This window comes from Electrona antarctica, assembly GCF_951216825.1.
Source record: "Electrona antarctica genome assembly, chromosome: 2".
Classification (NCBI taxonomy): Eukaryota; Metazoa; Chordata; class Actinopteri; order Myctophiformes; family Myctophidae; genus Electrona; species Electrona antarctica.
This window is the reverse complement of record NC_136807.1, coordinates 37,448,195-37,462,013: the sequence shown is the minus strand read 5'-3', so window position 1 is coordinate 37,462,013 and position 13,819 is coordinate 37,448,195. Positions and strand designations below refer to the sequence as shown.

General features: G+C 44.1%; 1 protein-coding gene across 2 annotated transcripts in view; it reads right to left on the bottom strand.

Annotated features, from left to right (window-relative positions):
* The window catches only part of acot7 (acyl-CoA thioesterase 7), a 59,997-nt gene that overhangs the window by 2,234 nt on the left and 43,944 nt on the right, over positions 1 to 13,819 (bottom strand). For both annotated transcript variants that reach the window (XM_079489992.1, XM_079489991.1), the window contains exon 8: positions 8,821 to 9,005. In XM_079489992.1, coding sequence (XP_079346118.1) covers positions 8,821 to 9,005 — 185 coding nt within the window. The remainder of the gene's footprint in view (positions 1 to 8,820; positions 9,006 to 13,819) is intronic.

Genomic DNA, 13,819 nt, shown 5'->3' with positions numbered 1-13,819 from the left:
GGCTTATAATAAGGGCTGTCTCCTTCAAAGTGATTTGTATCACTGCCAGGCCCAGAGCCAGGGACGGAGATTATAGTTGCACCCGTGTGACATTTTAGTGCATGCTTTTCCAGTTCAATATTTGCTCAAGGATACTTCAAGGATGGTGGTGGAGTGAGCGGGTACGGTGAACATTCCCGTTACCGTGCACACCACTGAATGGCGGTTGAGTGACAAACACAAATGGTGCAAACTAACTTGGCCTGGAAACATTACTGGTACATGGGGAATTGCTCAGAAGATGCTGGCAAAATGTCAACAGGGTTTTTTTTGTTTGTGTGTGTTAGCACAGCCTGTTATTAGAGTGGGCATGGGGCAAACGAGGTGGTGCCAAATGTCATGTCTCAACAGTAGCGCTAAGCCGAAAGTAACCATGCTCAACAAAAATAATAGGCTAGCCATCTGTGGGACTGCATGTGTGGGGCCTCAATGGAGAGTGAAGCCTGATTTATACTTTGTTGCATGCGGGCGTCATACTCTGTGTCAAATGCTGAGGATCGTGTTGAATTGTTACATGTTGTACTTGTAAGAGAGAAAGATAGGAATGTCTGACATTTCAGACAATACTAAAAGGTGTTTTTTATCTGATACTGTAACTTCTGGTGAGACCTTATCAAAGCATTTCCATCACTGTCCCTTAAATAGAGGATGTAAGCCTCTCTAATTAATCAAACATGTTGCAGCTCGCTTGGTCTTCAACCAGCCAAAATTCTCACATATCTCCCTCCATTGGCTCCCGGTCGCTGCCCGCACAGAATACAAAACTCTGATGCTGGCATTCAAAGCAACCAAAGGTATGGCACCCCCATATCTTGCAAGTCTGATAAACCCTACAAACCCTCCCGCGCACTCAGATCAGCCAATGCAGGGAAGCTGGAAGTACCTTCACTAAAAACGCTGGGACAACGCTCCACACGTGGGAACTCTTCTACCTTCTGGCTCCAAAACTATGGAATGCACTTCCCATTACAGATTTTACGGGGGCCAGTTTCGAATTGCAGCCGTCCGTAGGTGCCCTTTGAGAGCGCTTTTGAAGGAGTCAAGGGATTCACATTGTTGGTAGGGCGTTCCACATTTTGGTGGCATAGGAGCAAAATTAATTTAGTCCCTTGTTTGGGCCGAATCTGGGTTGCACATGGTTTGTTGAACTCCCTCTGGTGTTGTGGGTGTGGACCCATTGCAAGATGCTGTACTCTGTCGTCAACCCTAAGCCATTTCAGCCTGTCAAAGTGAGCAGGGGTGAGGTGGGTTCGGGGAGTGAGGCCAAGTAGTAGCCTGGCCAGGAAGTCTGGAGCCTTGTTTTAAGGGCCTTTGAGGTGCTGTGGTACCAAGAAGTGCATGCATCGAAGAAACCTTGTACGAGGGCGTTACGTTCTTAGCTTACGTATGATTCATAACTATTTTTATGTATATGATGGATTGTCATGTTTTTGTTCTTGCTTAATGTAAGTCGCTCTGGCTTAAGAGCGTCTGCTAAATGCCTGAATTGTAAATTGTAGGATGAGTAAACTAATCATTTCTGCTCTTGTGACAGTTTCTTGCCCCTCTAGGCTTCAGCTGAATTATCAATGAGGATTATGCTTGTATCATGCATGATTACATTAGTCATAATACTACAGTAAATTGAGATATGAGTCTATGGTCTGGGGAGTGGGGACCCCAGCTAAATTAGTTAATATAGCGTCACAAATTCACAGTACATTTTAACAATTTATATTTTATATTTTGGCTATTCAAAATTAGAAGACATACAAGCTCACAGTCACAGCGCATCACTTCACTGTGAGCTTGTACATCTGCTATTTCTGAAAAGTCGTGAAAATGTTTGGATATTTTTGAATAATTTAGATGAAAGGTCATGAAATGTAGACGACATCGTCACCACCTAGTCATACTGACGGGCCGGCCTAGCCTGATTGGCTGCCACACACGCAGCCTAAGCCAATGAGAGCGTAGTATGATTGCCTGCCTCCTAAGCTATGCCACAGCACGCACCGCGAAAGGGCTGATTTCTGCACCGCGGCGAGTAAGCTCTACCACCGCAGCCTCGAAGCGACAACAGCTGCTAATGTTATGAACTGGACAGAAGGAAAGCCACAACAAAACACAGTCATTGAACCACACACAGAATGTCGGAAACGAACGCAAACGGCCACAAACATACACGTTACTAAAATAATAATAATACTAATATGGGGGGGGGGGGGGGGGGGGGGCACAACAGAGACAAGAACACAACGGAGACAGCGCTTCTTTCACCTGACAAATATCACTATGTGATCGTTTCTTGTTTTTTAACACACATTTTCTCTTCTAGGCGGGTTCCCTGGCATATTTTCAGATGGGGGTCTGTGGCTAAATACGTTATTTTGGAGGTCCTTGACATGAAAAAGTTTGAGAAGCACTGGTCTATGTATGAGATATCATTATATATTACAAACTCATGTATCTCTTCATGAGATCAACTTGGAACTCAGCCAATCATGGCTGTAATTCAAATCAAAATTCAAATATCAATCTAGGTCTAGGACATTTATGAGCAACCGCCGTATGTATACATATCCACAATGAATGGCAACATGAGAACCTGGCTGCAACATGAGACAAATAATTACATTCATGCAAAAAGCCCAAACAGGATTCTTTTGAACATAATACATTCTGAAAGAGTTTGATTTGTAGACGGAAAACATGCTATTTGGAACTTTAACCCCACAACAGAGCTTCGTAATACGGCACAGATAAGAAGCAGGAGTTAAACTATTAATCTGTTGTCCGTGAGGTCGGATGTACTGTACAGTAGAGTTGCTGGCCAGCTCCATATATGCAGATCTAGGTGATGATCCAGTCTTGTCTTAAGTGTACAGGGTTTGATGAGGTCAGATCAACATATGGAATGTCAGAACATAGGTAAGCTCCATATATGGAGATCTAAGGGTTTGATGAGGTCAGATCAACATATGGAATGAATTCTATACTGGCATATGAGTGTCTTGAGTGCACAGGGTTTCATGAGGGCAGATCAACATATGGAATCAGAACAGGTCAGCTCCATATATGGAAATCTAAGGGTTTTATGAGGTCAGATCAACATATGGAATGAATTCTGTATTAGGAAATTGCAGAAACAGCCTACATTCAGACAGACACTATAGCCTAAACTGGACAGCTGATGTAGAAATCTCACACTCTTTGGGGAATTTACAACATGTCTCAACGCAATGTGTTTTGTGAGCTTGTAGATTGGCTACTTATGGCGTATGTTCCCCCCAGAACATGGATGCTGGGGTGAAATTGGTTAAAACAATGTGTTCTTTTTTTGCGGGAAAGAAGAAATATCTGCCACCAAGGCACGAGTTAACCCGTTGCTCATTGTCGTGAATGAGGAGATATCTAAAAATAAATCGCCAAGACAACCCAGCTGAGGGATGGATGGGATGGGAGGAAGAGAGGGAGAGAGAGAGAGAGAGAGAGAGAGAGAGACAGAGAGAGAGCAGGAGGCAAAGGGGGTTTGGAAGAAAGTGTGTGTGAGAGAGAGAGAGAGAGAGAGAGAGAGAGAGAGAGAGAGAGAGAGAGAGAGAGAGAGAGAGAGAGATAGAGATGGGATGGTATAGGCACAGTGCAGATCTGCTTGAACCGAATGCATCCACATACTGTACATCAATTATATAATGGCTCCTCCACTCTGTACAATTCATCTGAAATGAATGCATGCACCATAGACTTACAAACAGGAGCATGGCGTCCTAGACTCCTAGTTGATCTCTCATGTCATAATGAAGTCATCATATTGACAGTCTCGCACAACTATGGCGTTTGTTTTGGTTGAACGGCGGGACAGTGGATCTGACATTTCGGAGGGGATATGTCCAGCTTTTGGTGTGTTTGTGTGTGTAACACAAACATTAAATCCCATTGACAATGAATGGACAATTTTGAGTGTTTGTGTAAACACAAACATTGCGTGACACAAACATTGAAGACGAAGGTGAGGACGCAAATGGCCAGAATGAGATGGTGTATGATGATGATGTATACCAGTGGTTCCCAAACAGTGGTGCGTGCACCCCTTGTGGTGCGCGAGCGTCTTCTAGGGGGTGCGCGACATGAAAAGGCTAATGGTGGTGCTATGGTTTTATTATACAGTAAATATATTAACATAGTGTATTATGCCAATATATGCAGAATATAGCCTATGCTGCATATATATGCCATATTCAGGTTCATTATGTGTATACTATATAGGAAATATATATATAGCTTATGCAATTTTTGAGTGGTGTAAACCACTCCTACAACTGGCTTTGTTAGTTTACGTGTCTGTCTGTCTGTCTGTTCGTAACAAAAAATTAGCATGGTTGCTATGGTCACCCAGTTCACACGGGTGTGATTTCATTACGTCAGACATTACGTCAGACCACAGCTGATCAGTCTATATAAGACCTTACACCACTCAGTTCACACGGGTGTGATTTTTATTTCCATGTGGGGGGTGCGTCAGCTAGGTCAGGAGGTAACAGGGGGTGCATGGCCAAAAAGGTTTGGGAACCGCTTAACGATGATAAGAGCGCCCCTCACTTCACACGGGTGTGATTTTATATAATATATAGGGCCCTATTTTCGCTAGTGCCTTATCCCTAAACTTCTTTGCCTTTTTTACCGTTTTGAAAAACATTTTCGAATAGTTCAAATAGACGATCTACGTGTCGATGTAGATAAAAAAAAAAAAAAGGCAAAGTAAGGCACTGATGAAAATACTGCCCATGCTGCATATTGCACAAAGATGTGTGCATTGAGTCAGAGCCCACAGAATAAGATGTGTGCATTGAGTCAGTGCCCACAGAATAAGATGTGTGCATTGAGTCAGAGCCCACAGAATAAGATGTGTGCATTGAGTCAGAGCCCACAGAATAAGATGTGTGCATTGAGTCAGTGCCCACAGAATAAGATGTGTGCATTGAGTCAGAGCCCACAGAATAAGATGTGTGCATTGAGTCAGTGCCCACGGAATCTCCAATCTCATTTATCCAAAAACAACCAGCTGCTTCGCCTTTCAGCATGTTCTCGTCGACACAATCTCCTACCAGTGACAACTACACAGTTGAGCAGATCTCATTTACTTTGCCAGACCCCATTTAATGGCCAATCCATGGATTCAAACCACCAGACTATTGATTACAACAAGTCTGCTACAGTAGCGATGGTTCCCAAACTTTGTCATGTCAAGCACACCCAAATTGACACTAATTAGCCCGTGGACCCCCATGTCCCCCAATTTATATTGTGAAATCAATGTTAATTTAACTCTGAGAGTGTACAAATGGAACCAAATGGACCCGTTACAGACCCATAAGGGTCCATTTGGTTCCAAACTATCATTTAGCTGGGGACCCACTGGACCCTCAAGGACCCCGGACCCCACTTTGAGAACCCCTGTGCTACAGTACCGTGTGACAGATGTCACAAACACAGTAAAAAATAAATAAAAGGGGGTGTTCCGGTCTGATATTGTCCAAGGATGATGATGAGGAGGGACATCCCATGCACTGTTTTCTTCTTCTCCATCCATTTCTCCTTCAGTACATGCATGCATTCAGACACGCGCACACACAGTAACCCAGAGCACAGCTAAAGTGGCAAAGTCTAAAAATAGCAACCACAGATGTTTCATGAGAGAGCGAGCGTGGTTGAGAGAGACAGACAGACACAGAGAGATAGAGGGAGAGAGAGAGGAAGAGAGAGAGAGTAAGAGAAAGGGTCCAGGGAATAAAGCACCTGAAATAAAAAAGAACACCCACTGTCCTTTTGATAAGGCTATTTATAGCACTAAAGACCAAACGAGAGCACAATCGGCCAGAAACAAACTACACAGGGGATTGGTTGACATTTTGTTCGTACAGTTTTCGTATTCATCATTTTATAATGCATGGTGCAAGCCAATACTACACTTGACAATATGTGTGTGGGTGTTGTTTTATTTTTGGCAGGGACAATTCTGCTCTTGCCGTTTATACTTCCCAGTTCAGTACCGTGGGAAAGGTGTGTCCTTTATACTGTAAATTCACACTTTGAATTTAATTGTACTGCTGTACAATGGGAATAAACTAAAGTATTACTTACTACAGTACTTACTAGTCCATATACCCGTTCAGGGATATGACATACCCAAAGTATGTGTAGACTAGTTTCTCCCTATCCCCCCCCCCCCCCCCTCTCTCTCCCTCTCCCCCCCTTGTTTTTTGTCTGTACCCGTGTACCCGTGTCTGTACCCGTGTACCTGTACGTGGCCCCACGTACAGATGAGCATGGTTGCTATGGTTAGTGTGTGACGTCACTTCACCACTCAGTTCACACGGGTGTGATTTTTGTTTTGTTTTTGAACATCTGTTTTGTTCAAAAGAACTTGTCAAAATAAGTAGATGCATACATGGTAAGAAATGTATCCCCACACATCTCTCTCTCCCCCCCCCTCTCTCTCTGCCACTTCTATTGGCTCATGTGGCACACCCATTATGCGATGCTCAGCCAATCGCAGCGCAGAATGACACACCTTCCAGCCAATCACAGTACGCAATATCTGAGGACGCATTCCGTCCACACATTTCTTCCTCACAAATTTTGTGGATGCAATCTCTAGAACTATTAGTTAATATATTATTAGTAGTACGAATACATCTTACAATAGATGCTCGAAATAGTACGTCCTGTCCGTAGTACTTTCCGACCGACCGACTTCAAACTCGTCGCCGCCAACATCCAGAGGGAGTGCCGCCCGGTGTCCAGAACCGCCGTTTTTTGTCTAACGAACTTGCCCATACAAACTGATAGGCAAGTACTGTAAGTGTGCTCGTGGTGCGCATTTCCAAACGCACCGTGTATATGAAAACACATATACAGTACAGTGTATCGCTGAATGTAGCTTTAATCAGGCATTCCGTAAATAGTCAAAGCCAGAAATAGCCTCGATGGAGAGTCCTCCTCTCTCCCTCCCACACATACATGAAACAAGCATTTAACTCCAAAGTCATATTACTGACTAGTTACAGTATGCAAATATACTATATTCTATACAGTAGAAAGAATGTGGTACAATAAAATAGTATTATTGTATCAAATCTTTTCTCTCTATAATATATATCCCTTTCAAATGTATAACTCTCTCTCTCTCTCTCTCTCTCTTTTATCTGACATGCTACCGCAGAGCCCTGACATCCAGTTTGCCATTTAGATTTCTATTTATAGAGTTGAGAATGAATTATTAAAAAAGGAGCGTTCCTATTTTTCCTCTTTTTCTTTGGGGCTTTTCTTTGTCACCTAGAATTCACAATGTTTGGAATCATCATCAATCCAATTCACTCCCCACAAAAACAAAGGCCATGCATGCATGCGTGCACATACTGTGCAATGGGAAGTGAAGGGTTTGTCTGTGCAATGGGAAGTGAAGGGTTTGTCTGTGCAATGGGAAGTGAAGGGTTTGTCTGTGCAATGGGAAGTGAAGGGTTTGTCTGTGCAATGGGAAGTGAAGGGTTTGTCTGTGCAATGGGAAGTGAAGGGTTTGTCTGTGCAATGGGAAGTGAAGGGTTTGTCTGTGCAATGGGAAGTGAAGGGTTTGTCTGTGCAATGGGAAGTGAAGGGTTTGTCTGAAATGGGAAGTGAAGGGGTTGGTCTGAAATGGGAAGTGAAGGGTTTGTCTGAATGGGAAGTGAAGGGTTTGTCTGAAATGGTATTTGGGAGGGACTGATGGCATAATATGTTTTCTAAGGGTCAGTTAGCAGAGATGCACATTTTCTGCAGACAGAGTTGGCTAGTTTGCGTATGGGTGTCTGCTTCCTAATGAATAACCTGTCATGGATGTAAGGTGTTATGTAGCATCCTTGAGGTGCATGCGTGTGTATCAGTGTCTGCGAGAGCGGGAGTGTACACGTGACAAACTGGTGCGTGTGCACGTACATGTGTGCGTGCGTGCGTGCGCGCGTGTGTGTGGGTGGTTTGTGGTCATGTGACTGCGCACACATGTCTACAGTGTTGACAGTGAAACAGACCAACATAGCACTTGGCGACATGACAGCACAGCAGACTGCTGCACCCCAACACATTTCTACACAAGCATGGCTCTCTTTTTTCCCCCAAATTTCCCATTTCATGCTTGTGTTTCTTACAATGCCATAGACATTATAAGAGACTAAGGGCTCTATTTTCGTCCATGCTAAATCTTTTTACTAAGACTTTTTTTTTACTATTTTGAAAAACATTTTTGAATAGTTAAAATAGCCAATCTAAATGCTCACAACGTGTCGATGTAGATTGGCTATTTTATTATTTATTATTGTGCACCATTTACCATATACCATTTACAGCTTAACTAGACTTGTTTTGTTTTTGTTTTGTTTTTTCAACCTTCTCGTTGCCTCACTGTTCCTGTCACGCCATTCAGAATATGATGTTTTAAATTAAGACAGGTTAGAGTAAATATATATGGCATAGCCATATCATACACTAAAAGCATACCAGATGTGATCCTTTTTCACACAGGTATTTTTGTAACAATACCCATTCAATGTAATCCCATTCTGTACAGTAATTGCTCCTCTATATATACAGTATATAGAGGAGCTTGGTGTTGCAGGGTTTGCCATTCCCAGCGGCCAGCAAATAAGCAAATTTTATCCACACACATTAAATAATGCATATTTAATGCGGAAGAGGAGCCTGTGGCCAACGTTAAAAACTATGCCACAATGCAGGGCTTTGACAAAGTAATAGGGCCTGGTTGCCACTTACCTTCAGAGGAGGGACTGGGAGAGGCTTGTGGTACTTGTCTAAGGAAATGTAGGTGAAGACCGCAGTGACTGCGCGATATTTCCCATGGTCGGGTTCCATGACTGAAGCAGCATCTACAAACACTTCAATCTCCATGGACTTGTTGCTGGTGAACATCATCCTTCCTGTTACCGTCACCACACTGCCTGGAATGGGAACACAGGAAGAAATTAACTGTTATATTATAATGATGTTGTTAATTTCATTTCATGTTCCTGTTGGTGTGTTGCTATCAGTTTTGGCAAACAAAAGAGAAACAGTGACTTTGATTTTCTTCATGTTAGTAGTAGCACTCTGCCAGTCATGAAGCCTGAAGGATAAAATGCATTCTGCCTGTATTCTTACTTTTTTGGAATTACTCATGACTCTAGGTAGCGGGGGGCGGACCACTAGGGGGTGAGCCAAATTAGTTTGCGATGGTTTTGGAAAACCGTATGTCCATACACAACAGCATGCCAAAATTCAAAGAGCAGTTACCAAGTGCATAACTGTTATAATTTTTTTACATTAATCACAGTTTATACAGTTTATAGGCATTTTAGCTCCGGCAGTGTCACGTAAAAATCATAACAATTATGCACTTGGTAACTGCTTTTTGAATTTTGGCATGCTGTTAGGTATGGTCATAAGGTTTTCAAAAACCATTGCAAATTAATTTTGCTCGTCCCCTAGTGGTCGGTTTGCAATGAAACCATAGGCATTTTAAGCTCCCGGCAGCTCCATCGGGGACGCCATCTTGAAAACAATGCCTTTCAAGTTGTTCGTTTTCCGTAAACTTTTAGTATGTTATTTAGCACACCTAATGGTAACAGAATCCATTGAAAAATCTCTTCTATCAATTATTTGGGGTTTCAACCATATACTGACATATCTAATAGTGGTTTCATTGCAAACCGACCACTAGGGGGCGAGCCAAATTAGTTTGCAAGGTTTTTTGAAAACCTTATGCCCATACCTAACACCATGCCAAAATTCAAAAAGTAGTTACCAAGTGCATAATTGTTATGATTTTTTACATATTAAATCGCAGTTTATAGGCATTTTTGCTAATTTTAGCCACCGTGGATGCCATCTTGAAAACAATGCCTTTCTGGTTGTTCGTAAAATCTCTTTTATCAATTATTTTGGTTTTCAACCATACCTATAAGTGTCTAATATTTGAGTCTGTGTAAACAGACCACTAGGGGGCGCTCCCAATACGTTTGCACAGCTTTTTGAAATCATTATACCCATACCTAACACCACGCCAAAATTCAAAAACGAGTCACCAAAAGCCGAATCTTTCCAAGTGCGACCCCAGCTAAGGGTGGAAAATGTAAATAGGCAACAAGAAAGATTCCAAAAATAGATAAGTCCCATCTAGCTCCTACGCACCACTGACCATAATTAATTTAAAGCACGTAATCTGTGATAAGATGCAACCAGCTCTCAGTTTGCTCTCAAAACGTTTCAACTGGTAATGTCCGTATTGTGGTTGTTTTCCTATGTTGTGTTTAAAAAAGAAAAATGTGTGGTTCTATGATATACATTGAATGGCAATTGTTCAGCTGTGAAATTTCAGAGCCTCAATAAAAATACATTGAAAAAACAAACAAAAAAATCGTTTCAACTGTCCTAGCCTGGGAACCAGACAAAACTGAAAAAAGAAGGGAAAAAAAGGAAATAGTTGGGTAGATGGGTAAATATGTAAAGCATACATTGAAGATGAAAAATAAAATCGACTAGGAGTACTGTAGGGTGTTCTATTTCCTCTGTGATGTTCATAAACTACATTACACTTGAGAACTGTTTGACCCACCGACTTCACATTTGACACACACGTTCCACACCCCCACAGGGAGTGCAGTGCCTGCCAGGTATCGAGTAGGTCAGAACCACCACAAAAGGCTCTGGTCAGGCTCTGCCAGTGGGCCTAATGAGGCCAACTCCTTTCACCTGGGCAAGGCTCTGCCAGTGGGCCTAATGAGGCCAACTCCTTTCACCTGTGCAATTTCCAGCCTCTGCCTCAGCCAATTGAGGCTCAACCAATCAGGCTCTGCCAGTGGGCCGAATTGATTGCCAAGTATACTTTTCAGTTTGCAGTCTTCACACACAGGCACATACACAGATCTCCATGTGGGACACCGGCTGACAGTTAAAACGTATATCATTAGGTTCCCAAGTTGCATCGTTCCCAAGTAGGCCGGTGGCCGACTGCGACGGGCACGTACAGGTTTAGTCCTACTATAAATGCACACACACACACTCACTCGCTGACTTATCGCGATGCGATACAAAATCCCCCCCCCCCCCCCACACACACACACACACACACACACACACACACACACACACACACACACACACACACACACACACACACACACACACACACACACACACACACACACACACACACACACTCTCTCTCTCACTTGTCAGTTAAAGTCCCCCCCCCCCGTGTGTGTGTGTGTGTGTGTGTGTGTGTGTGTGTAGTGTTCGTCTTGTTCTTCTTCTTCTTTGCAATGTAACATGGAAACTCATGGGTCACGTGGTGGGGTTAGAGCCAATGGAAGAGGGCATGTTAGTGTTGCCAGGTCCGCGTATTGTAAGCGAGTGGTAGTGTGTGTAAGTAGCCTGTAGGAAGTCAGGGTTTGCGGGCTTGTTTTCTTAGATGTGGCAACAAATTAGCAATGGTAGCCAATGGATGCTAGCCTGGCTAATAAGCCAGACTAATATCACACAACACTGTCGCGGTATATCAGTCTGGGCTGGCTCCACTTGGATTTCATTTCCCGGGGGGCGGGTTCAAACATTTTCTCTTTGACGCAATTGGTCAGAGCTACTGTCAGTCAAAAGTCTCAAGCATTGAACGTCACTGTACCAAAGCCCGCCCATATTGCATACCGTGTCCCGATTGGTCCGACCTGTTCTCGATTGTAGGAAAGAGGCGTGCTACTGAGCCTCGCCAGACCGAAATCCGCTGGTAGGCAACTTTTTTTTGCCAACGGCTGATTCGGTCTGGTTTATTAACCAGGCTAAATGGATGCAGGATGCAGTGTTGCCAGGTCCGCGAATTGTAAGCGAGTTGTAGTGTGTGTAAGTAGCGTGTTGAATGGCATTTCTTCTGGGCTTGTTTTCATAGACCTGGCGACAGTGTTCCGTGGCCCGTGTGTGAGTGTGTGCGTGCGGGGGTGTGGGTGCTTGTGGCGATAGTGTTTGTAGTAAAGAAATGCATTGCTGCCGTGAGTGTGGAAGGGAGGCGACTTTGGTGGCAGTGCAATGACCATTGTTCCGCGGGTGGTGTTGAGGCTCGGCGATGGGCGCGACATGAGGAGATAGATCTGGAACGCCGCGGAGGGTAAGTCCGTGACGTCACTGCCGTGTGAGAGCAGTGTGTGGGACGGCGTTGCAGTAGTGAGTAGGGCGGTCTCGGCATGACGTAGCTGTTGACTTTGGGTCCCTTGTCCGTGTGTTGGGGACAACTTTTCAAATGTATATACCGGTATGATAAGAGAATATGCAAGTATATTAAATGTATTGTGGGATGTCGCTAGGCAACCGGCCGCCGAGAGAGCCAGTGGGGGAGGAGCAGAGAGCAGCCGAGAAGACCACGCCCACCGCTGGGCCGGGTGATCAACGCCCGTTACGTCCCCGCCTATGTGCTGTCTCAAGTTCAAGGCTACTCATCGGGCCCACCTGCGCTGCCAGACAAACAGCTCAAATGCAGACGAGGCTGCTCTTGCTCTCACTTCCTCACTGACTCTCCGACAGGACAGATCGAATCCCCACGAACTCACACACACACTTACAGAGTGATGTTGTCTATGCAGAACAGTGCTAATGTTTGCGTTTATCTTTCTCTCATAGGTAACCCGCTCCCGATCAAATCTGTGATTGTATGAACCCCGTCTGGCTGGAAACGACGGAGAACGAAGTACCTGTCACAGCCAAGGCGGAATTGTGTTAAGGCAAAGCAGCCACCCACTGTGGCATTCCTCCCACGGAAAGGAAGGACTGTTTAAAACCCCCCTTAAAGAGGAGGACATTGAAGTTGTTGTTACTCTGCTTTATGATTTCGCTCACAACCAAGCCCATGCCCACGGGCCTGTGAATAATAAAATGTCGTATTGGCGATACCTGCTACCTGACTGAGTGCTCTGGTGCACAGTATGTATTTTTATTCTCAAAAAGTACAGTATGCAACTACTGTATGCATGCAGCAACGGCAGCATTATGACACCAGCACATAGTGACTCTTTGACACAGCATGCATTAGCAGCTACATCAAATAGTTTTCACGCTTCACAGCTTCACGTGGCTCACCTTGAACACAAAGGCGTTGTAATTGCATGTCTATGGGAGGGTCGCGCCACGTAATGGACATGCCCGGGCCGTGAATGGGCGAGGGGCGAATGGACGAGCAAGTCCGAGCAACATGCTCGCCCATTGTTCTAAGTTTGGCGATTTTTCTTTTCAATCACTGTTTTCAAGGACAGGCGAGATTGAGACTTGGACAGACGGCGGCCTGCCCTCGCCTTATTGTAAATACGCCTCTGGGCAAGTGGCCGACCGGCACGTACAGGTCTAGTTGTAAAAATACAGTGTAATTCTGTAAAATGACATAGTTTTGAAATGTATCCAACTAACTTCCTGTGACAATAGCCTACTAATGAAATAGTGTACACTTCATTAGTATTCATTGGCAGGTCTGTTGTTAGGTTAACTAGACCTGTACATAACATGCCCGTCGGCCACCGGCCTAATTGAGAAAGATGCAACTTGGGAACCTAATAATACCCATTGTCAACTTGTCATAGCACCCGTTGTATCTGTCTGTGTCCCACATGGAGATCTCTGTATCTGCATGTCTGCCTGTGTCTGAAGAGTGCAAACTGACTGTGAAAAGTGGTTAAGTAATCAATTTGCAGGTGTGGGGTTGCCATGCCAATCAATTTGCACAGGTGAGGAGACTTTGACT